At 49.0% G+C, this 25,318-nt stretch overlaps 2 protein-coding genes across 2 annotated transcripts in view; both read right to left on the bottom strand.

Annotated features, from left to right (window-relative positions):
* Positions 1–252: 252 nt before the first annotated feature.
* On the bottom strand, positions 253–12,657 carry PSMC1 (proteasome 26S subunit, ATPase 1). The gene is made up of 11 exons (XM_054715837.1): positions 12,603–12,657; positions 9,056–9,109; positions 8,359–8,455; positions 6,675–6,799; positions 5,681–5,866; positions 5,391–5,519; positions 4,505–4,601; positions 2,909–3,098; positions 2,292–2,443; positions 1,542–1,696; positions 253–578 (listed from the first exon to the last, which is right to left on the bottom strand). Exons 1-11 carry the CDS (start codon positions 12,603–12,605, stop codon positions 444–446), a joined length of 1,323 nt encoding a protein of 440 aa, XP_054571812.1. The 5' UTR covers positions 12,606–12,657; the 3' UTR covers positions 253–443.
* An 11,242-nt stretch (positions 12,658–23,899) lies between these two features.
* Positions 23,900–25,318, bottom strand: part of KCNK13 (potassium two pore domain channel subfamily K member 13) — a 75,967-nt gene continuing 74,548 nt past the window's right edge. Inside the window, exon 2 of the mRNA XM_008148418.3 lies at positions 23,900–25,052. Within this exon, the coding sequence (XP_008146640.2) occupies positions 24,175–25,052 (878 nt within the window). The 3' untranslated portion in view covers positions 23,900–24,174. The remainder of the gene's footprint in view (positions 25,053–25,318) is intronic.

Raw genomic sequence — 25,318 nt, forward strand, 5'->3', positions numbered from 1 at the left:
CCCCCTGAGTGCTGGAAACCCACAGCCACAGGACACAGCCTTCGTTGCTGGAGCCTCAGCGATGCTGGCATGTGGCTATGGTCACGTCTTCCCCGCTGGCTGCTGTGGTGCAGCCACCACCCGCTCTGGGGTGTGACGTGAGGGCACAGGTATTGAAGGCTGCACTGTGATCGCCCAGAACAGAAGCTTCCCTGACACCCAGTCCACCTGCCGAGCGGCGGGTGTGGCTGCTCCAGAAACGGGACGACGTGCTTGAGAAAGAGCTCGCTTTATTGGGATGGAGCTGCACTCGGGCTCCTACACGTGGTGCTCAGAGGTACACAGCGCACAGGATGGGTTGCTCATGAAGAGCAACTGGAACGGGCTCCTCTGGGCAACTTCCCACCACCTCCCTCCCCGGGGTCGGCACTCCTGACCACTTCCTTGAAGGCAACTGAGGTTCCCTAGAGATAGAGCCCCTCAGGGGTGCCTTCTTGTTTTTTATACAGAACATTTTCTTTCGATTTTTTGAAGTCTTCATTTGTTACTTTCATTCTGCGTTCTCTCAAGGCCATGAGACCAGCTTCTGTACAGATTGCCTGTAAGAAAGAACGGTATGTTCGGAAAGTGAAATACTTTTTATTTTTTATTCTAACAATTCAGAGAGCTATTTTGAAGTAAGGTGGAAGGCACTTGTTTTAAACACAAATTACTCAAGTTTATTTGGGAAAAGATTAGATTCTTTAAAATGCGTTAAGTTGTAATTGTTTTCTCAAAGGATCTGAGGCGGCTTAGACTGCAGTAACTAAGGAAGAGGACTGGCCTGGAAGTAAGGCTCGGTCTAGTACTGGCTCAGTGCTAACCAGCTGCGTGGCCTGGCAGGTCAGTAAGTTCTCACAGCCCCACTTCAAAGGGAGCAATATTTCTAAGTAATAGATGATTTATACACGGAGATTTAGAGGCGACAGACAGCGTATGACCATTTCATTTACCGATAGGCATAAGAGAACATTTACTAGAGTGAATACTATGTATATTTAGTTTTTTAAGAATTCTCTGTTACAAAACAAGATATAAACAATGAAATGATATAAATAATCCTAGCAATGAAGTTCCTATTTGGTTATGGTTCAGCAGAAAAAATGTGTGAATAGAAAGATAAAGCAAACTGGTAAAATGGCAACATTTGGTAAATCGAATTAATGGGTATATATGGGTGTTTACTATTGTTGCAACTGTTATGAAGGCTTAAAATATTTCAAAGTAAAAAAGTTGGTGCAAGATCAAATTTCTGTTTTAAGAGAGATTTTACTTTCCAACTGAGACACTAATGTAGTCTATAGATCCAAGGATACACAGAGCAGGCAGCAGCATGAAAAGGCCACGTCTGCCATCCCACCCCTCCCTAAATCTGACAGAAACCGGATCTTCCCATAAAAAGCAGGATGTAGCATATTCAATGCTGCCAGGCCTTGTTCTAAATTCTGGTCACCTGGGAAGAACCATCCTAACTCATAAATGGATGTGATAAAACCAAGAGTTCCAGCCAGCGCAGTTCTCACCTTGATGTCAGCACCAGAGAGGTCATCCTTAGCCATGATCAAGTCGTCCAGTGTCACGTCATCAGCCAGCGTCATTCTGCTTGTGTGGATCTGAAAGATGCGCTTCTTGGTCTTTTCATCAGGCAGGGGGAACTCGATCTTCCTGTCGATGCGGCCTGTAAGTACAGAGGCTTCAGGGGCAGCTCTGGAGCCCGGCTGAGCCGCGCCTGTCTCCTCATGTGCAGTTTCAGTGTCCTTTGGAAGGAGGACATGGTCATACACTGTCTGTTGCCTCTAAATTTCCGTGTATAAATCTTAAAAAGTGAACACTCACCATTCTAGTCTGTTTCTATGTTTGAATTCACTTATTTTCTCTGCTACCTCCAGCAGCAAATCAAAGGAATGGTTTCTGAACGGCACACATAGTGCAAAAGGACAGATCGGTCCAGTTAAAAAAGTTACGAAGAGGATAAACAAATTAGCTACCACTGCTTTTACTGCTAAATGAATGTAAAAACTGAACCTAAACTATTATATGAATTACTTCATTTCTTTAGGAAAAAAGTCCCTGAAGCTTAAAAGGGAGTAAAGAGCCATGCTGCACAGACTATCATGTCCTTATCTATAACCTCAAGGTTATTCAAATTTCAGTGCAATGTTGCCTTTACATGTATCATTTTATAATCTCATCAGCTCCCCAAACTACGCTTAAGAAACACAAATACACATAAAGATAGCTATTCTCCATAATGAAGCAAAAGCAAATGTGACCTGGTCTGATTAGTGCTGGATCCAGAGTTTCTATTCGGTTTGTAGCCATGATGACTTTTACGTCTCCCCTTGAATCAAATCCATCCAACTGGTTCAACAGTTCCAACATTGTTCGCTGAATTTCTCTCTCACCACCGGAGTTTGAGTCATATCTTTGGAAAAGAAGGAGAAAGAATGAAGACCCAACTGATCTCCTGCTAACAGGAAATTACAGCAAAACACCTCAACACTCTTGTCTCAACCCAACAGCCAGTTTACATATCTCATTATTTTCTTTGTAGCAGTTTTCATTGCCAAAGTTTTATCTCCCAAGTTTGGTGTCCCCCAACCTGCTGAGTGCTCCTTGAGGCCAGAGACTTGTATTCATGGCTGTGTCCCCAGAGTCTAGATGGAGCCTCGCTCAGAGCAGATGCTCAGGATGTGGTTACTGACTGACCAATCTTCAGGTTCACAACCACCCAGGAGGTGGAGAGCAGAGCCTACAGCATCAGGGAAAGCCAGAGTAGGAACTGTGGCAAACACTGTGAGGCCACACAGGGAGTGCCCGATGATCACTCAGAGAAGAGCTACATGGTTTTTCCCTCGGAAGTTTACAAAACAGGTAAAAGAAAGTCTACCTTTTTGTCCCAATGGCATCAATTTCATCAATAAACACGATGGATGGTGCATGTTCTTCAGCAACTCGAAACAATTCCCGAACGAGCTTGGGCCCATCGCCTAGGTACTTCTGAATAAGTTCAGAGCCAACCACTCTCAAGAAAGTGGCTGAGGTTTGGTTTGCTACTGCTTTAGCCAATAAGGTTTTACCTATTTTATATTGAAAAAGATAAAGGGAAAAAAATCCTCAGAAACTCTGTCATTACCAATTTAAATGGATATTAAATATGGACACATTCCTATGATGAAAAGGCATGTCACCCTCTTGGGTACATGGTTTTAAGTCAATCAACCTTCTTCCTTTGTAATTTACATAGCAATGTCCTGGACTGCACAACTTACACAAGTCAATTATATATATATACTAGATGCCTGGTGCATGAAATTCTTGCACAGGTAGGGTCCCTAGGCCTGGCTGGCGATCAGGACTGACCTGGGCCTTCTGGCTGCCGGCCAGGGCTTTCCTTTGTTTTGCACCGCCCCCGGTGGTCAGCACACGTCATAGCGAGTGATCAAACTCTGAAGGGACACTTTGCATATTAGCCGTTATATATATATATAGACTAGAGGCCTAGTGTACAAACCATGCACTGGTGGGTCCCTTGGCCTGGCCTGCTGGGATAGGGCTGAAACCGGATCTCTGACATACCCCAAGGGGTCCTGGATTGTGAGAGGGCACAGGCCAGGCCGAGGGAACCCACCAGTGCATGATTGGGCCGGGGAGGGCTCCAGGGCGGGTCCAGCCCATCTCGCCCTGTCCCAATGGGCCGGACCCCAGTAGCAAGCTAACCTACTGGTCAGAACGTCTGCCCTCTGGTGGTCAGTGTGCATCATGCACACTGCAGTTGGACACAGCATATTAGGCTTTTATTATATAGGACTTGTTTTTTACCTTCATGCATTTATTCATCCCAATATGAATATTTAGTGCCAGTGGAGCAGGAGAATGAACCTAATCTGAACAGCACAAGGTAGGTTTTAAATCATGACTCTCCGCCATGGCTCTGGTGCATGATCATACTCCAGACAACACAATGGAATCTTCAGGGAGGGGCCCAGACAACCAGTGTTTTTAAAGCTCCCAAGGTGATTCCGATGCACAGCCAAGGTGAAGCACCCTGTTTTGTTTACCTTTTCTTACAACATAGTTTCAAAAGACATTACTTTTATAAATATTTGAAGGCATTACATTTTATAGCATCTACATCTAGTGTGTTTTTGGGAACTGTAAATACATCACACTGAGCAGGTATTTTTGGAAGGAGTGCCTACTGGTTTATTGTTGCAGTTCCTACAATTTTTTTTTTTTTAACAAACTGACTCTGTGCAGGCTACAATTTCAAGTCCTTTGTTTCTTAGTGCATCTATTATAATACAGATAAATACACTTTCTTATGTAATAGGTCTTTTTCCATAGAAGCTGCTTATCCCAAAATTCCCAAACATTGCTTAGAACACCCTGTTTTAAACTAAGGACTGTGGCATCCCCACTCAACAAACGCTGCTGCTCAAGTTGAGCTGAGTGCCTGGAAGTGTCAAACCCACAGCACACATACCTGTGCCAGGTGGCCCATAGAGAATGACCCCCTTAGGGGGCTTTATACCCATCTCTTCGTAATACTCAGGATGAGTGAGAGGAAGTTCCACAGATTCCTATAGGAAACAAACACTACGTAAAAGTGAAAAGCTTTCTTACTGAAATCACCACCATATTCATGAACTGGCATCACGAGCATGTCTCACTTTCAACAAAAAATAAGCTAAAATTTCAATTACTCTTGTTGGAGACACGTGCTTGACGTCACTAGTAGCAAGGACACACTGAAGACACCTGTCCTACTGGAGCTCCCAGCACCCATCCCCTCTCTTCCTAATGGCACCCGATTTCCCCTTCACTTCTTTGTAGAAGTCAGCCTTGAATAACACCTAAAACTTCCTCAGCAAATGGAACTTAAAATTCAGATAGGAACAGGCAAGGCTTTCTGATTGCTGTTACCACCTGTCGAGAGGTCACCAGTGAGATCTGTGACAGCTCTGAGGGACTCCTCTACAGATGAAAGAACCTGCAAAGGACTGGCCCAACCCCATGACCAGGGCAGGGAATATGTTCCAGACCCCGCCACTGTGTAAGTGTGTGCCACTCACCCTACCCCACACATCACTGGCTGAAGTCAACACAATGGGACCATTATATACTCACACAGAGAATCATTAAACATTACATGTAAAAAGTATTAAGCTGCAGCTGCAGCAAGAACTATCACAGAATTAGTTACTTCTATTACCTAACTCAGTATTCACAAATACAAAACACCACAGCTGGTAAGCTCTGAGTCAGTTATTGGTCTGATCAATAAAGAAAACAAACATGCAAAACAACTCTCAAGTATCCTAAACGAGAAACCAGAAGTCTAAAGACCCAGCGCTGGCTCCTAGCCATACCTTAATTTCCTGGATTTGGTTGTCCAACCCCCCAATGTCGGCATAGGTCTCCTGTGGGGCCTTTTCCACCTTCATCACCGTGACCAAGGGGTCCGTGTCATCCATCAGCACCCCTATCACAGCATGCACCTAACGGGGAACAGTACGCTTCAATACAGGATGTAAGGCTCATACGTTCATTATAACCAAGCAATGCTGATCACAGAATTTGACTGTGGAAGACGTACTTACATGGGACGGGTGGGCAGATCTAAGAATAAGGAGAAAGCTTTCTCTGAGACTCAACTCACCTTGTGGTTGAGCAGGACAGAGCAGCCTGGTTCCAGCAGGTCCTTGTCCACAAAGGAAAGAATGCTGACGTAGTGTTCTGAGCCCACAGATGTAGACACAATGGCGTGATTGTCATCAATGATCTCTTCCAAGGTCCCCACTGACATTGGGGTCCCCCTCAGGTCATCCACCTTTGATCTTTCCTCCTATGGAAGAGTATGCCAAGAAGGAAAAGTAGATTAGGCCTAAAAAGCAGATTTATTTACTAGAGGCCCAGTGCATGGATTCATGCCCCCTTGCAATCTGGGACCCCTCTGGGGATGTCGGAGAGCTGGTTTTGGCCTGATCCCCACAGGCCAGGCCCAGGGACCCCACCAGTACACGAATCTGTGTACCAGGCTGGTTTTGGCCCGATCCCCATAGGCCTCCCTCCTCTCTGGTTCCGGGGTGCGGATGAAGCAGATTGGGGGCAGACAGTGTCCCAGCAGCAACCTAACCCATGGCCGATTCCATGAGGAATCAGGCTCCCTCCTCTACTGCTCGGAGTGTCTGCCCCCTGATGGTTATTGTGCATCAGAGCTACCAGTTGGACGGTCGCTTAGGCTTTTATATATATAGATTACTTTGTTAATCCTCACTCGAGGATATTTCCCCCATTGATTGGGTGGGGGGAGAGGAGGATGGAGAAACATGAATATGAGAGTCACATCGATTGGTACAGGCCCTTAACCCTTTGCACTCGCTTGCTTTTTTCTAGATTCCTTTATTCTAATGCTAACCACGTTGAGTCACACTCGACATCCGAGTGCAAAAGGTTAACTACGAGCCAACAGTCTAACCACTGAACCACACCGGCCAGGGTGCAGTTGGTGCTTTTAAAAGGCAGCTAATAATGAATCATCATAAAAGCCTAAAAGATTCAACTACTTGAATTTCATTTATCCACGGACAGTTTTAGGGTTTAAATAGAATTTAATTTGTAAAAATGAAAGCTACAGTAATTTCTCAATTTACCTCTTGCTTTTCTTCTAAAGGCTTCATTTGTTCCTGATTTCTAATGAATTCTTCCTCCATGAGAAGATAGTCTTTAATTCTTTCTAACTTCAATAATTTTAACCGGCACTGAGTGTGAGGTGTCACTGTAATTAAAAAAATAAAGTTTTATTATACTTGAAGCTTGAAGTTAGCAATTGTTTACTCTTTTTTAAAAATTGTTGACACTATTACAGATGTCCTCATTCCCCACCTTTGCCCACCTCCACCCAGCCTTCCCCCCTCAGTTTATTCTAGAGAGAGAGATAAAAAAAGACTAAGTTCACTTTAGTTGGACAGACTCTGAAAAGTTAAAAGTTTGGTGACCCCATTTTAAGCAGGTGCCTAAATGCAAAGGGGACAGGGATTTTGGCAGTTATAGGCAAGCCGGTAAAAATGGGGATGAGGACTGTGACCACCAGCTAATACATAATGAAGTCACTAAGTGAACTGTGTGTGTATATAAGAAAGTCATAGATGCAGAAGGTAAGTTTGCTTTGGCTTATTGTTTCTCACAGTGCTAATGCGTGCACATGCTGTGCAGTCCGTCCACCGTGTTGCACACTAATGTAACACACCCTCCCGTTACAGGGTTGTGAAATACTAGTGATATTAACATGCGCTAAACATTTTTTTCCCCACACTCTTGTGCTGTTTCTCTTGGCTTCGCTAATTCTTAATATTTATATAAACAAACCTTTTATTTTGTGGTGTCGGGTTTCCTGACTTCTTCAAAAGGTCTCTCCTCCCCTAAGGTTAATTAATTTATTCCTGGAATTTTCATTTATTTACTTATTTTCATATGTATATCTATAACCCATCTGGCAAAAAGCAAGGGGTCTATTTCTTTCAATAGCCAATAAATAACCCAGCATCTTTCCATAGAACTAAAATGTCACCTTCACCGTATATTAATTATCCATGTAACCTGACTTTCTATGCTTTTCTGGTGACCTGATGATCTATTCTTTATCAATACCATATTGATTCATTACAGTAGACTGATGGCACATTTTTACTGTCTGACTCCTTTCTTAACCAAGCAATATTTTAAAAATTACTTCATCTAAGCAGAAAGGGAGTGGTGTAGATAGAGGCAGGGGAGGTATTTGAGCTCAGGCCTAACGGGGAGAAGCAGGCAGCCAGAGGAAGGCCTGGGGAAGAACATTCTGAGGCCGAGGGCAAGGCCTTGGTGTGTAGAAGAGCCGAAGAGCACAAGGCTCCATGAATCACCAGCCAAGGGAGTGATGGGGCTAAGGATGGGCACACGGGCTGGGCCGCCTGGTTTGAGTTTGATTCTATGTTGTACAGGAAGCCACGGAAAACTATGTTCAGGCACCATAGGATGTGAATTCTAACACAGGGCATTCCTTTGCTTCATAAAGTAAATGTGTTTCTCAGTTACTCAAGCTCAGCCTGAGCTTTCTACTCTAAAGCTACTTTTAATAGATTAGAGGAACTGGTTAAAGATTCCTAAAGTGAGATAGTCATATAACTGTTAAACCCAAAATATAGCTTTTATTCCAACCTAGAGGCATGCCGCACACCAGAGTTAGAATACAGTCCCAGAGCTGGAGCCTCAACCACGCCCGTTTCCTGTCTAAGCTACATACACAGTCCATTCCCCCAGGGACGGGAAAGACAGCAGGAAGAACCAGGTCATTACCCAGCGGCAGTTTGCTGGCAGCATCTGGTCCCTTTGTTTTCTTCTTCTTTTTCCCCACTCTAGTTGGTACGGGAGGTTCATATTTCTTCTTCTTGTCCTGGAGTTTTCAGAACAGCAGGGGGAAAAGAATCACACAAATCATATTAAAACACAAACATTTCTGTAGGATCATTGTCTATTTCCAGGTGATATAATTTTCCTTATCTTTTAGGATACTATTAAAAACTGTTCTTTAAAATAACACACTAGGTTTTATATTTCTGCAGTTTTAATATGTGAATGTAATTGGTCTTTCTTTTTATAACACACAATGATAGATTATTCAATAAGGAATAGAGGTTAGAATTCAGAGTTATATTCCAAAAGTTTGAGTTGATATAACTTGAGACAATTCTTCACATCCCAGGAAATTAAACACTAAAATTAGAAGCAATTTTTTTTAACACTCCTCTAATGTGCAAGTTACTTTTACACATTTAAAAGTCATTAATTCATAAACACATATGTGACAGTTAGGTCAATAACCTTTCTGAAATCATGTAAAGGGTCCAGTATCTGTAGGCCAGGCTGGGTTAAATAACTACAAGATTATTTATTTTGCGTTTTAAGATTCATGAATCCCCAAAGAACGCAGCTAAGACCTATGACAGTTTCCACAGGCTGTTCACATCATGAACATATCTGGCTGCATATTTACCTTGTCATCCTTCTTGCCACCTCCAGGACCATGACCACCACTCTGACTTTGACCCTGGGGGTGAGGGGTGGGAAGAGGTACAAATTCAGAATATGATCATTTCAAAAGAACACCCTTCTTTTCCTGGAGTTCTAAGACACTGGCAGCATTTCTCCCCTCATTTAACATTTCTGAACTCGAGATACACTTGCAGTCAATGAGCACATTTGTCAGGGCACAATTTATTTTTCCGAAAAGCTGTTAGCACAGTGGTACACCTTGTAACTGATTGCGTAAATCAAGGACAATTCCATCAACAGACAGACATAATTAATGTATCATAATGAGGCTAAGATTCTAGACACACACCCTTCTTGAGGAGAAGGTATAGAGTTTGGTACAGTATTCTTTAATATAGAACTACCACCAAGAGTATATTTTGTGAAATTAGGCCATGAAAACGAAATCATTTTCCCTTTTCAACAATGACTAGAGGCCCGTTGCACGAAGATTCGTGCAATAGGCCTTCCTTCCTCTGGCTGCTGGCACCAGTTTTCCTCCGGCACCTGGGACCCAGGCCCTCGCCTTCTGTCTTCGCTCCAGCCAGAGCACCGCTCCTGTAGTTCCCCCCACCCCCTTCCTCCCCCTCATAGCAGGCGTCCCATCCCGCCTGGACGTTCTGAGCCTGCATGCATGCTGCCCAGAGGCCCTGAGCGGCTGGGGAGCGGGGCTGCCGCCATCTTTGTTGGGTTAATTTGCATACTCACTCCTGAATGGCTGGTGGGTGTTGCGAAGTGACAGTCAATTTGCATACTTCTCTTTTATTAGTGTAGATGTATTCATAATTTACTCCTTACTAAGATAACACCAGATCCAGGAGACTTCCTTTTAACAGCAGCTTACACACCTACCATCCCTAAAGCCTGAAAAGCTGAAGCGCCTTAAGGTATAAAGAACTTAAGTGTATTAATAATAAGCTTCAGCGGGATTTCTGATTTAAAGAGATCCTTCAGTTACAGGACAATGCATAACACAGAGCAATGTCTCGGAAAAGACTGCATTTTAAACAAGTAATAGTGAACTTACTTAACTGGCCACCCTCCTCCCCCTCAATCCCCTCAAATCACTTCTACATCGGAGCCTCTAAAGACACTGCCAGCTTCACTATCAAACAAACCCTCATGGGTTACCCAAAGGAATTAAGGTCAAATATATATCCCATGGGCAGCCTTTTTAAAACTCCGTGTTTTATTCTGAAGAAGGTAACTAAGGGCTCTGAGAAATTTTGGGAAACAGCTATACTGCAACAGGCTGCCCAAATGATAGGTCTTTAACAATCACTTATAATAAGGAAATCTGCTGTTGGCTGGGGCAGCTCATGTGTGTGGGGTGCTTACTATGTGCCCGTCTGTACAGACATTTTCCTTCACTATCTCATTAGTTCCACACAATCCTTCAAGGCAGGGTTCATTATTCCCCCTTTCTAGATGAGGAACTACGACAAGCCTAAGAACACGGAATTAGATGCACCCAGGCTTGAATTTCGACTCCATCACTAATAGGCTAGTGACCTCAGGTAAGTCAGGTCACCTACCAGAGCCTTGGGATCCTTAACGGGAAAGCCTGGATGACTCTAGCTCCTAACTGTTGCTGAAAATGAAGTAACATAATAAACCACTGAGTATTTACTCAGGAACTACTCACCAATACAGTATTGGTGAGTCAGAAATGCCAGGGTCAGCATTTTAATTGTTGGTCTGGTCACAAATCCGGACACTGAACTCCACCTGCTCCAGCTCACTCTCTCTTGTCTATCCCTTATCTCTGTTTCTGTCCAGGCCACTGTGTCTTATTTGGACTCAGCCTCTCCACTGAGATTCCTTATCTCTGTTTCTGTCCAGGCCACTGTGTCTTATTTGGACTCAGCCTCTCCACTGAGATTCCCGCCTCCAGTTCCTTCCCTCCCCTATCCAGCTACCACCTTCGAAAGCCATCAGCTGGTCCTTTCATTCTTAAACGCCTGCAGCTGCTCCCTAGCACTTGCAGTGTAACATCCAACTCTTCAGCTGAGCATGCCGGGCCCTTGACAACGTGGCTGCAGGTTCCTCTACTTTTCAGATAAACTTTCCAGGTTCATCCACCTTCCTCATGATCCTGCCGGTCCTGCCCCACCGGAGGACGCTTTCCTGAACAGATCCCACACTTCATGTCGGGGGCATTTTACATGTGTCTCAGTCTCAGTTAACAGACATACTATATGCCAAACCATGCGCTAAACGGCCTCAGGGTATCACCTCAATTCTCACAGAGAGGATGAGCTTGTACTGTCATTCCCTCCAATTTACACACAAAACCACCGAGGCCCAGAGGAGTAACGTGTATTGCGACAAAGCGTGTCAGAGTCGTAGCCGGGAACCACACTCAGGTCCACAGTACCTGTGTGTGTCTCCACCACACGGACAACTCGTCCAGCACAGAAGGGGCTCAAGGAAAGACTGGCAGGGTTTGTGCTCTACACAGCCCCTAACGGTGTCTGTTTCCTCCTTGGTAAAGTCAGGATAAGAACTGCCTCAAGGGACGGTTGCGAGGAACAGGAGAAAATGCTGGGAGAGTACCTGGCATACGCTTCAACAGCACCCCAAGTCCCAGAAGACCTGCAAGGCTCTGTGGGCCGCCTTCGTGCTGTTCACCACGCAGGCTGCACCGTCCCGCCTCAGGCCCTTTGCACTTGCTGCCCCTGCGCCTGGATCGCGCTTCCCTCTGTGCACAGGCTCCTCTCCCGCTTCATTTAGCGCTAAGCTCAAACCTCACCTGCAGAGGTCCCTCCCCACCCCAGGCCGCCCTACAAAACAGCCATAGAACCATGGCCACTCCGTGAACCCTCTCTATCCCGCTCTCTGGCATCCCCTTACATCTTTCTTTCTCCATGTTTGGCTGCCTTTCCTGGAACGTAAGGCAGAGACGGTCAATCATGCTCAACCCACGAAGGCAGAGACGGTCAATCAAGCTCGACCTCTACATCCCAGGTGCCTAGAAGAGAGCCTGCCCCGCGCCCCCAAAAGTGCAGGTGCTCAGTAAATATCTGCTAAGCGAACTGTGTGCTTTGTTAAGAACGCACCCCGGGGCCTTTCCCTCCGACTTCCACGCGTCCTAAAACTGTCAGCCTTCAAATGCCCCGCTCGGAGCGGCCTTCCACGACCCCACTCTGCCCTGCTCGGCGGGACCGAAGCCCTCCCTTCCGCCGGGCGAACATCCCGCCACCCGAGCGGCTCAAAATCCCTCACCCCAGGTGCTTAAGGAGGCTCCCCGGCCGGTCAGCAGAGCCCCCAAGCCGGGCCACCGGACCCGCCCCGCAGTCCTACTGGTTCTCCTGGGCGACCCTTCGCGCCGAGCCGCGGCCCCAGCTCCCCGAGCCAGGCCCGCAGGTCGGCACGGCCCGCGGCGCACCCGAGCACCGTCGCCCGGAGCCTCCGTCCCCCAAGGAGATCGGGCCGGCGGGCAGGGCAGCGGGTGGGCCGCTCGGACCCCGTCACACCGCGACCACCAGCCAAAAGCCTTAGTCACTCACCATCTTGCCTCGGCTGCAGAAGCCGCCGCCGCCGCCGGAAGTGCACTCACAAGGCTGGCGTCAGAAACGGAAGTAACCCGGGACGCTACGGAGGCCTGTAGGAGCCAAACCCCGCGGGATTCAGTCGCGAGCCAAGGCTTCGCGCGGGAGGTTGGGGCAGCAGTATCTTATAACACGTGAACCTTATATTTTTCTTGAAAAAAAAAAAAAGTCTAAATCGCAGTTTGTAGGCTGTCTCAACAACTGAAGAGAATAGCCTCGACTGTCAGAGAACGAAGATAATTGTGAGAATATAAATTATTTTAATCGTGCAAAAACCATAAGCGGGAAGAACTTTTCCTTATTGCTCCAAGAACTGGACTGGCATTCGGAACTGCGAGGTTGACGTATACTTTTGCATCGACATTTAAGTTATTATTTGGTCTCTGGCATTAACCCGCTCACCTGAGAATATTTTTTTGTCTCGTGAATAACCCAAATCTTTTTTTTTTTCCTTTCTGATGACTTGTGTCTTGCGATGACGCCAATAAAGTCCTCATCTTGCACCTCGTTGGCTAGGTTCGTCATTTAGCATTCCCACCAGGATATCGGAAAGACGGCAAGCATCCCTTTGGCTGTCCGTGTGTCTCCTATGCTTGGTGATCCAGGAGGAATGAATGAATGAATGGTGGCCAGTTTTCCTGGTGGCTGACGGGCACATGCAGTTCACGCACTCACCAGCAGAGGGAGCCACAGCCAAATACTGTGCAGTGGCCCTATTAGAAGTTCCTGTGGAGCTGGTCCCTCCCTGCTCCTCGCTCCCAAATGGCTTTCACACTCCTTGCTCATCCACCTCCGGGTTACCCACCCTCTTTCTCACCGTGGCCCTTGAGCCCTTTGCCCAAGAAGCCTGGTGTTTAGCCTCTTTCCGGTTCAAAGCCTCAAGCATTGCTTCTGGAATCTACTTGCTGGCATCTCTGTGGCCACCTTTTGTCCGCCTGCCCAGGCTGAACCTGGCGGGCCCACCCATGCAGGAGAGATACTGGCACTGCCCAAGCCCCTCTTGGTGCTGGAACCAGACCACTCCATTGCCCCTGGATCCCTAGTCACCACTCCCCCCTCCTCATATTTGCACCCCATCCGTCCCCTTGGGCACGTGATCCTCAAAGATAACGTAAAGCTAAAAACTTTGATTGCACTTACACTGCCAAGTCCCTACTAACTGCCTTCTTAGGCATGGGCTCAGATGACCAACACCAGTGCTTTGGGCTTATTGTTACCCTCACTTTGCAGATGAGAAATTAGGGCTCAGGGACATTACGTGATCTGCTCGAGACCATACCGCTGATGGGCAGTTATGTCTTTTTACCCTGGTTCCGTACCTTTATTTTCATTGTCCTATTTGTCAAGAAAATCCAGAGTTCTGGCCGGTGGTCCTCAGTGGTTAGAGCATCGGCCCGCGCACGGAAGGGTCATAGGTTTGATTCCTGGTCACGGGCATGTACCTGGGTTTTGGTTCGCTCCCTCCCCTGGGTCGGGGTGTGAGCGGGAGGCAACTAGTTGATGTGTCTCACATCAATGTTCCTCTCCTTTTTCTCTCTCTCTCTCTCTCTCCCTTTTCCCCCTACTCCCTCCTTCCACTCACTCTGAAAAACGAAGGAAACAATGTCCTCCGGTGAGGATTAACAAAAAAGAAAACCCAGAGAGTTTTAGGACTGGGACACACCCTAAAGTTCACTTTCTGCAACTTCCCATCCAGTCGGTCAATGACTGAGCCAGTCCCCGGGGACCCCATGCTCTCTGCTTGGGGACATCTCTGCCTGGCTTCCTCCTCTTCACTTTCAGGTCTCCGCTCAAACACTGTGGGGACCCACTCAGAACCCTCGAGTTGGTATGAAGGTTCTTTTAAGCTGAAAACATTTGAGATTCAACAGATGCAGAAAGATGCCTTCTTGGAGCTTCTCTTCTCTGACTAACAGCAGCAACTTCTGGGAAGCGGGGCGGCTGTGAATTCCCTCGGTGGGCGTGCCCACTTCCAGGAGAGAGACTAACCGTGAACACACTGGAATTCCCTTCTGGGGGTTTATGGCTCACCCCTGTCTCCACAAACATCACAAACGTCCTTACCTTCCATTTGTCCTAAAACCCAGGTGTCTTTTCCGTAAACACCTATTTGTTCTTCCCTTAGGAGTCTTTCCTGCCCCTCCCTTCCCCCTGCTAAGGTAGGTGGGTAAACCTCTAACTTGAACCCTTAGTGGAACTACCTGTTCCTCTGTCAGCTTAGCCCCCTCCCGGGCACGCCCACTCCACCCGCTCCAGGAGAAATCAGCTGCGCTCCGCTCCGGGGCAGCCCTCCTGGAGGCAAGAGGAGGTGCAATTTGTTAAGAAGAGTGTTCGCCAAACGTCAAAACGTGGCTCTCTCTGTCTCGGCAAAGCCTTCCAGACCAGCAGACTCCCCGGGGCCATGCAGCAGGCACCCAGCCCCCATGGCGTCCCAGCGGCAGCGGCTGGAAGGCTTCCATTAGCGATGGACTAATTTATGGGATCCAATTCACAATATTAATAGCAAACATCATTACCCAGGTGTGTCAGCCCTACCCAGCCAGCACCAGCAGGGGGATTAGGAGCTGCTTTCAGACAGCTGAGCCGGTGGAGGTGGGCAAAGCCTGCCCAGCCAGAGGAACCCTCCTGGTCCCCTCTCCTTCCAGCCCAGGGCCCCGGGCTCCATGGCTGGGTGTGTGACCACTGGATTTCAGGCTGTAGTCCTGGAGCATTTATTGAGCACCTACTGTATGCAGGGCACGCTGGCTCAGGAATTAGCGAACCTGGCTCTGCCGTTTACCAGATGGCAAGCACTTTGGTCTCTCTGGACCTCATTTCCTCAACTCTAACGTGGGGACAGAGAGGGTGATGGTGATGGTGACAGTTTCCACAGGAAGTGCTCACTCAATGTTGTCCCCGGGTTCTTGGAAACTGTGGCTTTGAGCAGACGACACATAACAAAATCAATTTCACCACAGGCTAATCGGTATAAGTCAGAGTTAAGTTCCTACGGCATATTTATTGGCACAAAGCATCATCCAACTTCTAAATAAAGACCCCCAAACACTTCTAATATTGAAGTATAGTAACCTCCATCTTGGGTAAAAACTGCTGTTTAAAATTTAACCCTGCTATTCTGGCTTCTGTAAACGTTTGCTTGCTTAAATAATAGGGAAAAATAAGACTACTCCCATTCCAGAGAGGCCATAAACTATGCCCCAGACAGAGTTGTCAGTGCTGGCGCCAGGCCAGGCCTTGAGAGATATGGTCTCACAGCCTGTCCCAGTACACAGGACTTTTTCTCAGAAGATCCGGAAGTCTCATTCCCAATTTGGAAAACAAAGAGCTGAAAAACATATAAATAAGGGAGACTTCCACCATATTGGGCTCCAGAATTTGCGAAGCAAGATTTCCTCTGGGCCTGCTAGCGCTAGTGAAATGGGACTCCAAATAAATTTGGCTTTTTGATTAAGGCGTCTTCTGATTTACAATATAACAATATTAGACATTGGAATAAATGTGAGCTATCCACACATTTTAGAGAGATGAATAAAAACAAGCAAGATAATGATTTACCAACCTGCTTACTTTAGTTCAGGCCTGGGGTGGGCTGGGGGAGGGGATGGTGGCTGGAGCCCATCCTGGCGGCTCAGGGCGCAAGGAGAGGATGCCCTGACACACACACACACACACACACACACACACACACACACACACTCAGGCAGCGGGCACGCCAGTTCACCTCACGTGCACGTCCTTGGGATGTGGAGGAAACCAGAGGATCTGGAGAAAACGCAGGCAGACCCGGGGAGAATGTGCAAACCACACAGACAGTGGCCACCAGCAGGAATCAATTATTTTTTCTCATCAACATTATAATGAAAGGACGTTGCAGGAAATGACATTATCCTGGGACCTGCTATATTTGGTGAGCACTCTCAGTGTGCCAGGCTCCGTGCTGAGAGCTTTCCAGTCATTGGTCTCATCCCATCCTCACAACAACCCCAAATACAGAAGCTATGCGTAGCACCATTTTATAGATGCGTAAGGAAAAACGAGGCTTGCCCTAACTGGTTTGGCTCAGTGGATGGAGCATCGGCCTGCGGACTGAAGGGTCCCGGGTTCGATTCTGGTCAAGGGCATGTACCTCCATTGCGGGCGCAACCCCGGTAGGCGGTGTGCAGGAGGCGGCTGATCGGTGTTTCTCTCTCATTGATGTTTCTAACTCTGTATCCCTCTCTCTTCCTCTCTGTAAAAAATCAATAAAATATATTTAAAAAAAGAAAAAACGAGGCTTGCAGAGTGTACTGGCTCAGATGGAATCCCCCTCCCAACGCATGTCCTTCCCAGAACCTCGGACTGGGACCGTATTTGGTTGTTTGAAAGTTGGGTCATTACAGATGTAAGCTGTGTGGGTTAATACTGGAGTTGCTTGGAGAGTAGGAAGGGACCTCACTCCAGCATGACTGGTGCCTGAATACAAAGAGGACTTCTAGCCTCCAGCACTGTGAGAGGACATTTCTGATGTTTCAAAGTGTGTGGCCACTGTTCCAGCAGCTTCAGGAAACTAACACAGAGAGGTTAAGTAAGTTGCCCAAGGCTGCACAGCTGGGAGGCAGAACTCCTGAGAGAACTCCAAAGCAGATTCCGACCCCAGAGCCCCAGCGATGAGCCATTCCTTTTCTATTAAGTGAGTCAGTTGTGTAAATCAGTGCCTGGAACACAGCGGGAGCTGAAAAAAGTGCTATTATTGTTACTGTTGTTATTAATTATACATTCTCCGAGGCTCTCTCCCTCCTCTGCACCCTTCGATCAGGAAGATAATGAGTACCTTGTGATCTCTCAAGACCCAGACAACTGTGAATTATATTATCATTAACATTATCAGAGACAATGATGTGAAGAAAAACTACAGCTAATATTTTCCCACAACCCACGGAGGGGGGTTTAGTCAAAGCAACACGCGTTCATCCTGATGAGAGGGAGGTGGGAGGTCCAGGGCTCTGCTGTCTTCTGCAGGGACCTTGACATTGTCCTGCTGCTTCCTGGATGTCACCGGAGGCCGCCGGGTACAGGCAAGAGGGAGGGAAGAACAGGGCAAGAGGGAGGGAAGAACAGGCGCCCAAGTCCTCTCTTCCCTCGTGACCTGGCAGCTCCCTCACGTCTGTAGGTGGAGCATAATCCCCTGCCCTGGCCTTTGGGTTGACCATGTGACTTACACTGGCCAATAGAATGGGATGGAGTGATGGTGTGCTTAATCTTACCGATGTCTACCTGCCCTCCGGCGCCTCTGCCATCACCCGGAGAAGCTTGTTCCGGGGCAGCTTGCTGGTCCCAGGGGGAGGAGGAGAGACTGTGCGGGCAGAGCCACCTCCAGTGAGCCCAGCCCACATCAGCCAATCCCCGGCTGCAGACACCAGACATGGGAGCGAAATCAAAGCTCACTGCTGTTTGCCATTGAAGTTCTGATGTTGTTTGCTATGTAGTATTATTGTGGCCAAAGCGAACGGATACCCCCCCCCCCAAGGACTTCCATATATTCCTAGAGTCACCCGGATCTATGACACACAGTGGGGCTCAAATAGCAGTGAGGGTGAGAAGCTAACTCTCCTCTCAGTCCTCAGTGGTCGCCTCATGCAGCACCAAGAACCAAACACTGTCAGTGACCACACTGGCCCCGGTCAGGTCACAGGAGGCACCAGAAATGGGCCTTTATTTATTTATTTATTTATTTTTTATTTTATTATTTTTAAATATATTTTATTGATTTTTTTACAGAGAGGAAGGGAGAGGGACAGAGAGCCAGAAACATCGATGGGAGAGAAACATCGATCAGCTGCCTCCTGCACACCCCCCACCGGGGACGTGCCCACAACCAAGGCACACGCTCTTGACCAGAATTGAACCCGGGACCCCCAAGTCTGCAGGCCGACGCTCTTCCCACTGAGCCAAACCGGCTCCGGCAGGGCCTTTTTTTAAAAGAAACAACACAAAACCCTATTTTTTATTTTAAAAAATTTATTTTAGAGATAGGAAGGGAGAGGGAGAAAGGGAGAGAGGGAGAGATGGAGAGAGGGAGAGAGAGAGAGAGAGAGAGATACCACCTCCCATACACACCCCAACCAGGGATCAAACCCGAAACCTGAGTAGGTGCCCTGACTGGGAATCAAACCCGCCGCCTTTAGGTGGACGGCAGTGGTTCTCAAACTTTTTAATGCCGTGGCCCTTTAATACAGTTCCTCATGTTGTGGTGACCCCCAACCATAAAATTATTTTCGTTGCTACTTCATAACTGTAATTTTGCTACTGTTATGAATCGTAATGTAAATATCTGTGTTTTCCGATGGTCTTAGGCTCTAAAGCAGCGGTTCTCAACCTGTGGGTCGTGACTGCTAGCAGGGTCGCCTAAGACCATCGGAAAACAGCAACGAAAATAATTTTATGGTTGGGGGTCACCACAACATGAGGAACTGTATTAAAGGGTCGCGACATTAGAAAGGTTGAGAACCGCTGGTGTACGGGATGCTTACTGAGCCACACCAGCCAGGCCAGCAGCGGGCTGCTGAAGTGAGAGGTAAAAGGACCAGGTAATTAAGAGAAGAGGAGAAGTGAGGGATCACAGGGGTTAAGCTGAGTAAGAAAATGGAGCGTCCAAGGGTAGAAAGGGTGTATCTTCAGATCAGTCTCTTCCTCTCCCTCCACGGCCCCCAAGATCGCTCAGTGGCTGAAAGGCAACCGACTGACTGGACCAAAAGGGACCGTGGGATCGGCCTGGCGATGAGCTGTGACCACGACTCACAGCATGAAACTCATCAAGCAGCTTAGTCCTGACGGTCAGTGACGGTCCCGTGAGCGGCACCCACTCCCCTGGCCCGTTCGTCATATCGCCTACAGAGGCTTCCAGTTAAGGGTCCGCTTACGTAAGGTTTTGCACAGGGAACGGACTGCGGGGAGGTTTCTGACATTTTCCTTTGCAGGCCTCTGGGGGAGAGGCAGGCTCCGTGGCTGAAGGACAGCTGTGGCCACACTTTCAGCGCAGAGAATGGGCACCTGAAACTCTCCACAGGAAGCCGTCTGTCTGCTCCCACCAGGGGGCCACACCAGGTTCCACACCAGGTTCCACACCAGGTTCCACACCAGGATTCCACACCAATATTCCACACTGGGGGTTCTACACCAGGTTCCACACCAGGGGTTTCACACCGCGTCAGGATTCCAGCCCCCAGCCCCATCACTAATCTGAGAAAAAAGTAGAATAAGAAAGAAGAAATGTTTTGGATCAAAACCAGACAGTTGTAACTGGATATTCCCACCACCAGTAACTCCATGTTCTAGAAAGTTCTTTGACTTAAAAATATATAATGGTATCCTTACCGGCAATCATTTTGAAGAATTCTCCTTGGTGAAGCCAATTAGACATCTGTTACATTCAGTAACAGGCCTCTTCTCCTTGAAGGTGTACAATTCAAAAGGGCCTGGCCGGCGTGGCTCAGTGGTTGAGCATCGACCTATGAACCAGGAGGTCACGTTCGATTCCTGGTCAGGGCACATGACCAGGTTGCGGGCTTGATTCCCAGTTGGGGGTGTGCAGGAGGCAGCTAATCAGTGATTCTCTCTCATCATTGATGTTTCCATCTCCCTCTCCCTCTCCTTCTCCCTCTTCCCTCTCTGAAATCAATAAAAAAATATTTTTAAAAAGGGAAGGATGGTTCTTCATAAACGGTAAGAAGATCGTTTATGTTCTCCAGAATAATTCAGGAGGGAATGAGGAAGTGAAGTGGGAATGTGTATTAGGGTGCTCTAGAGAAACAGCCAATAGGAGGTGGATAGAAAGACAGATAGATAGATTCTGATTGAGAAGGTCTAGGAAAGGCCTGAAAATATGCATTTAAAAAAATGTCCCGGGTGCCTCTCGGAGCTTGAGGATGTTGGATGCACGGGGCCTCTGGCAGGTGATTCTGCATTAACTCAAATTCCAAGGCCGCTGCTGGGAAGACTGAACATTCAATCAGCCAACGGCCTTACGGCAGTGGTCGGCAAACTGCGGCTCTCGAGACGCGGTTTGCCGCTCTGTTGACTAATGAGTTTGCCGACCACTGGGACAGGGGCTTGATCATAAGGAAGAACAACAGCCTGTAATTATTGGAATCGAGAGTCTAGGTCAGTGGTCAGCAAACTCATTAGTCAACAGAGCGGCAAACCGCGGCTTGCGAGCGCATGTGGCTCGCGAGCCGCATTTTGCCGACAACTGGCCTATGCTGACACAGAAATCTCCCCAAGGACCATCATGAGGTGATACTTCTTAAAAAGTCCCTTCCAAATAACACAGCACCACCTCGGCCTACATCCAGGACGCCAACTCATTACCCTCGTCTTAATGCCTCCTGAGAGCAGTGTCCACAGGAGATGTCTTGGCGTCTGGGCCAAGTTCATCAAGTCAAGTTCATCAGCAATGGCTCTGAGATGCAGACGAGAGTCAGTCTGGGAGGCACTGGGATCTGGTCACAGTGGCAGAACGTGGTGGGGACACGAGCTGGGCTCCGGGGAAGGGCCTCTGTCCTGTCCTTTCCAGCTCACGCTCAGGACAAGATTCTTTCCTGGAAAAAATCACCCGGCGGACACGCTAAAATGCAGGTTGCTAGGCCCTGCCCTTCGCGCCTCTGATTCCTTCCGTTGGGGTTGGAGCGCCGAGAATCTGCACTTCCTACACGTTCCCAGGGGCTGCTGCTGGGCTGGGACCACACTCGGGGCGACTGCTGGAGACCACTGGCCACGACCCGCGTGGATGTGAGATCTGAATTGGAGTCCCACGTGTGTGCTCAGGTCCCGGCCCAAACCCAGGTGTGACTGGCTGTGTGCACTCCTGAGAAAGTTTCCTTTTTTTTTTTTTTAACGTTTTACTTTGAGAGAACGTTGGATGTCTGGTCCAATTGCAAAAGTAGTACAGAGGGTTCCCATATACCGTCCACCCAACCTCCCCTGATGCTAACACCTTACATAACCACAGAGCAGCCATCAAAACCAAGACTGTAACCTCAGTGAGGACGATGCCCAACTAGACCACAAGTTGTGGGGTTTCACCCCAGCTTTCCCACTAACGTCCTTTCCGTGAGTCAGGATCCATCCAGTCCCGGCTCCCATGTTGAACCTCCTTGTCACGTCTCCTCGGTCTCTTCCCACCTGGGACAGCACGCCCGCCTTCCTGTGTCTCGTTACCTGGTAGGATGCCCCACTCTGTCTGTGGTTTTCTCGTGATTAGACTAAGGTATGTGCTCCTGGGAAGGATGCCACACAGGTGCTGTACCCCGCTCAGGGCACCGTTTCAGCTGATGCGTGACGTCGGCCTGTGCGACTGGTGACGTTAACGCTCTTGGTTCATGTGGTGTCTGCCAGAATTCGACACGGGGAAGTTGCTATTTCCCCCCCTGTAATTACTAGATGTTTTGGTGGCGATCCATTGAGACGACAAGTGTCCCGACTCGGCTTAAAGGTGAACATCACTAATTTTAGCGCCTGCCGGTGGATCACTCCGGCAGCACCTGTTACCTTGATGTTCTGATGGGAGCTATTTCCCTCGTTCCTCCTATGCCGATCCATGGAATGCTTCTGCAGGGAAGGGGTGCTTCTCCCAGGGTTGAAGACCTCTGACGTTGGAGCTGCAGAGCCCCCCATTCAAAGCCCAGGGCTGCTACTTAGCACACTTCTGCTGTTGGGCACGTCTGACCTTGTGGAGAAAATATTTGGGTTTGCCAGCTGGGAGAAAAGGCCACGCAGCCTGAAGAGGGAGCGGTTGCAGGAGGGCTCTGCGGCTGCGTGGAGCCTGGACGAAGAGCCCGACTTCCCCATACGGAGACCTGGGCTCCCCTCGCTGTACCCCATCGACCCTGAGAGCTCAGACAAGGAGCAACCGCTCCGTGCCCGTTTCCTTGTGTAAAAAACAAGGTGGTTGGATGTGATGGTCCCTAACGGTCCTCCCAGCTCTGATGGTTTCTGCCCAACATTTCAGTTTCATTAGGCATCGGTTTCCCCCTTTATCTTCCTTTTTTAAACAAAATCCTTATCTGTGAATATGTTCCCATTGCTTTTAGATAGAGTGGAAAGGGGGGCGTGGGTGAGAGGGAGAGAGAAACATCGATGTGAGACAAACCAATTGGTTGCCTCCTGCATGCGCCCTGACTGGGGCTGGGGATGGAGCCTGCAACCGAGGTACAATGTGCCCTTGACCGGGATTTGAACCCGAGACCATGCAGTGTGCAGGCCGACACTCTAATCACTGAGCAAACCGGCCAGGGCCCCTTTATCTTCTTTATTGCACCCGTTCTTTCCTCATCACGTCTGGAAGAACTGTGTGTGCACCATTCTTATCGTAGAAAAACAACAGCTATCTCTTCTCAATGATACGCTCATCCCTAAAACGTTCCCTCCTGCACGCGTGAAGATGAATAGCCCTTGTTCCTAGCGTGGACATGTTAACTACTTGGGAGGTTATGCAACTAGGCTTGTTACAATCCCAGAAGGCGGAGCTGAAACAGATTCCACAAGGAAAGCCACATTTCATTGTCTGGCCTAGAATGTTTCTCCAGCCACGAATCCAAGATGAGGCTCCTATCCCCAAAGGTTATTTCCTGCTTCCTGTTCCTCTGAGTGCAATAAACGCCTGTTTCATTAGACACCCCCCCACCACCACCACCGCGCTCCCTTCCCCCTGCCCACAATGAGTAGCCATGGACTCTTAGTTAATAAAATGAGGGTTTATTGAGTTTCCAGTTCTAACCAATAGTCAGCCATGATCTCTGCCATGGGCCCCCAGGCCTGGTAAGAACAAAGTGGTCCCTGAGACCACGGACAGCGAGGATGTCCAACCGCATCCCTTAGTCTCCAAGGTGAGGCTCCCCAACCTCTTCGCTGCTGAATTTCATGTTCTTAACACACGGAGGTCCCAAAGACACTTTGGCCAAGCATTAAGATCTTAAAAAAGGGAAAAGGAAAAGCAGAAAGCAGAGACCTAGGTAAAGACTAAAACAGATGGTTGCCTTGGCCGTGGCACCGCAGAGGTTTAAACCCGCGCCGAAGGCAGCCGGAGCCCACACCTGCCTCACGCTTCCCCTGCTGGTGCCGAGGGGCCGGGGCGGAGTGAACACGGCCATGCAGGGCTCCAGGAGGAAATGAGGATCTTGAGGGCTTTTCTTTCCAAAGGAAGATGAGAGCAGCAGGAAATCAAGGCTTCCTCTTCCCCCCCACCCCCCTCCAGCAAATAGTTAAACCCTGGAGCAGGAGGAGGAGCAAAGAAACAGCCCTCGGTCTTGGGCTGCTCTGCGATTTGTGTTTAAAAGACTGAATCTAAACGAAAAGAATAAAGATCAGGATGAAGGCATCGAGGCTTCCGCGTCTGCGGCCCCGAAAGCCGGCTGTTCCTTGGAGCCCAAACGATGAGATTTCCCAAGCTGGGCTTCAGGAAGCAGAGGAGCGGCCCAGGACCAGCCCAGCCACGGGCAGAGCCGAGCTCGGTGACGCTCCTCTCCCGGCCGCTCTCCCCTCGGCCTCCTCGGTCCTACCTGTCCCCACTGGTCTCTGCCAGCCTGTTGTTCATGATGGCAAAGGCCCCCACGCCCCCGGAGAACTCGCTGTCCCGAGGCTGCGTGCCCGTCTGGAGGCGGCAGCCGTTGGCCGACTCGGACAGCTGCTTCTGCAGGACGGCCAGCGACACCTTGTTGGCCGTCAGGAAGTCCTTCATGGAGATCATCTCCTCCGAGGGACGCCGCCGGCCCGCCTCACCCTCCATCACCCCGCCCGTTTCGGAGGAGACGTTGCCGGGCATGATCACGTTCCTGCGTGCCCGCGGGAGGCCACCCTGGCACTGCCCGCAGCACCCGCTGTCCATTCTCCTCAGGATCCAGTTCACCGACTGTTTGATGAGGATGGAGATGACATTGAACAAGGAGTAGATGCAGCAGACGCCCATGAGGATGAAGGCGAAGTTGGCAAAGCGGTAGAGGCCTTGGCTCTCGTACATGGCGTTCTGGCTGCTGACCAGGTCCCCGAAGCCGATGGTGCTGAACGCCACGAAGCAGAAGTAGAGGGAGTCGAAGTAGCTCCAGCCCTCGATGCAGGTGTACATGGCCGAGGCACAGCAGGAGATGAGGAGGGAGGCCAGGCACAGGATCAGCATGACGTAGTACACGGAGGGCTTCCAGCCCGCCAGGCCGCCCACCGCGCCGCAGATGCCCGGGTTCTTGGGGCTCTCCCGGGGCAGGGCCCCCTCTCTCCGGAGCTGCTGCTGGTGGCAGGACTTCATGATGTAGGCGATGACGGTGATCAGCCGCTCCAGGAAGAGGTTGAAGAACAAGATGGTGCTTGCACACCCAATGAGGCCATAGAAGATCAGAAAGATCTTCCCTCCTACTGTGGCGGGGGTCGTCATCCCAAACCCTGCAGGAGACAAAAGTCAGAGGAGAGAAGCGTGAGGGAGAGCTGGGCCGTGGATGGGGTCAGGGTCTCGGCTCTGATGTGGGCCAAGGACCCACAGAAACAGTTTCACCAAAGCACCCAGGCCTCGTCCTCCTAGGAACTCGAGGGGAAGTCCTCACGGCCTTTGAAGACGCTACGCGTTGTTCAGGGATGGAGCCACAGTGCAAATCAGAAAAAGGCACCTTGTCCTCCAGGCGGGCACGGCCAGTGCAAATGGCTTGGTGATG

This window comes from Eptesicus fuscus, chromosome 5, assembly GCF_027574615.1.
Source record: "Eptesicus fuscus isolate TK198812 chromosome 5, DD_ASM_mEF_20220401, whole genome shotgun sequence".
Classification (NCBI taxonomy): Eukaryota; Metazoa; Chordata; class Mammalia; order Chiroptera; family Vespertilionidae; genus Eptesicus; species Eptesicus fuscus.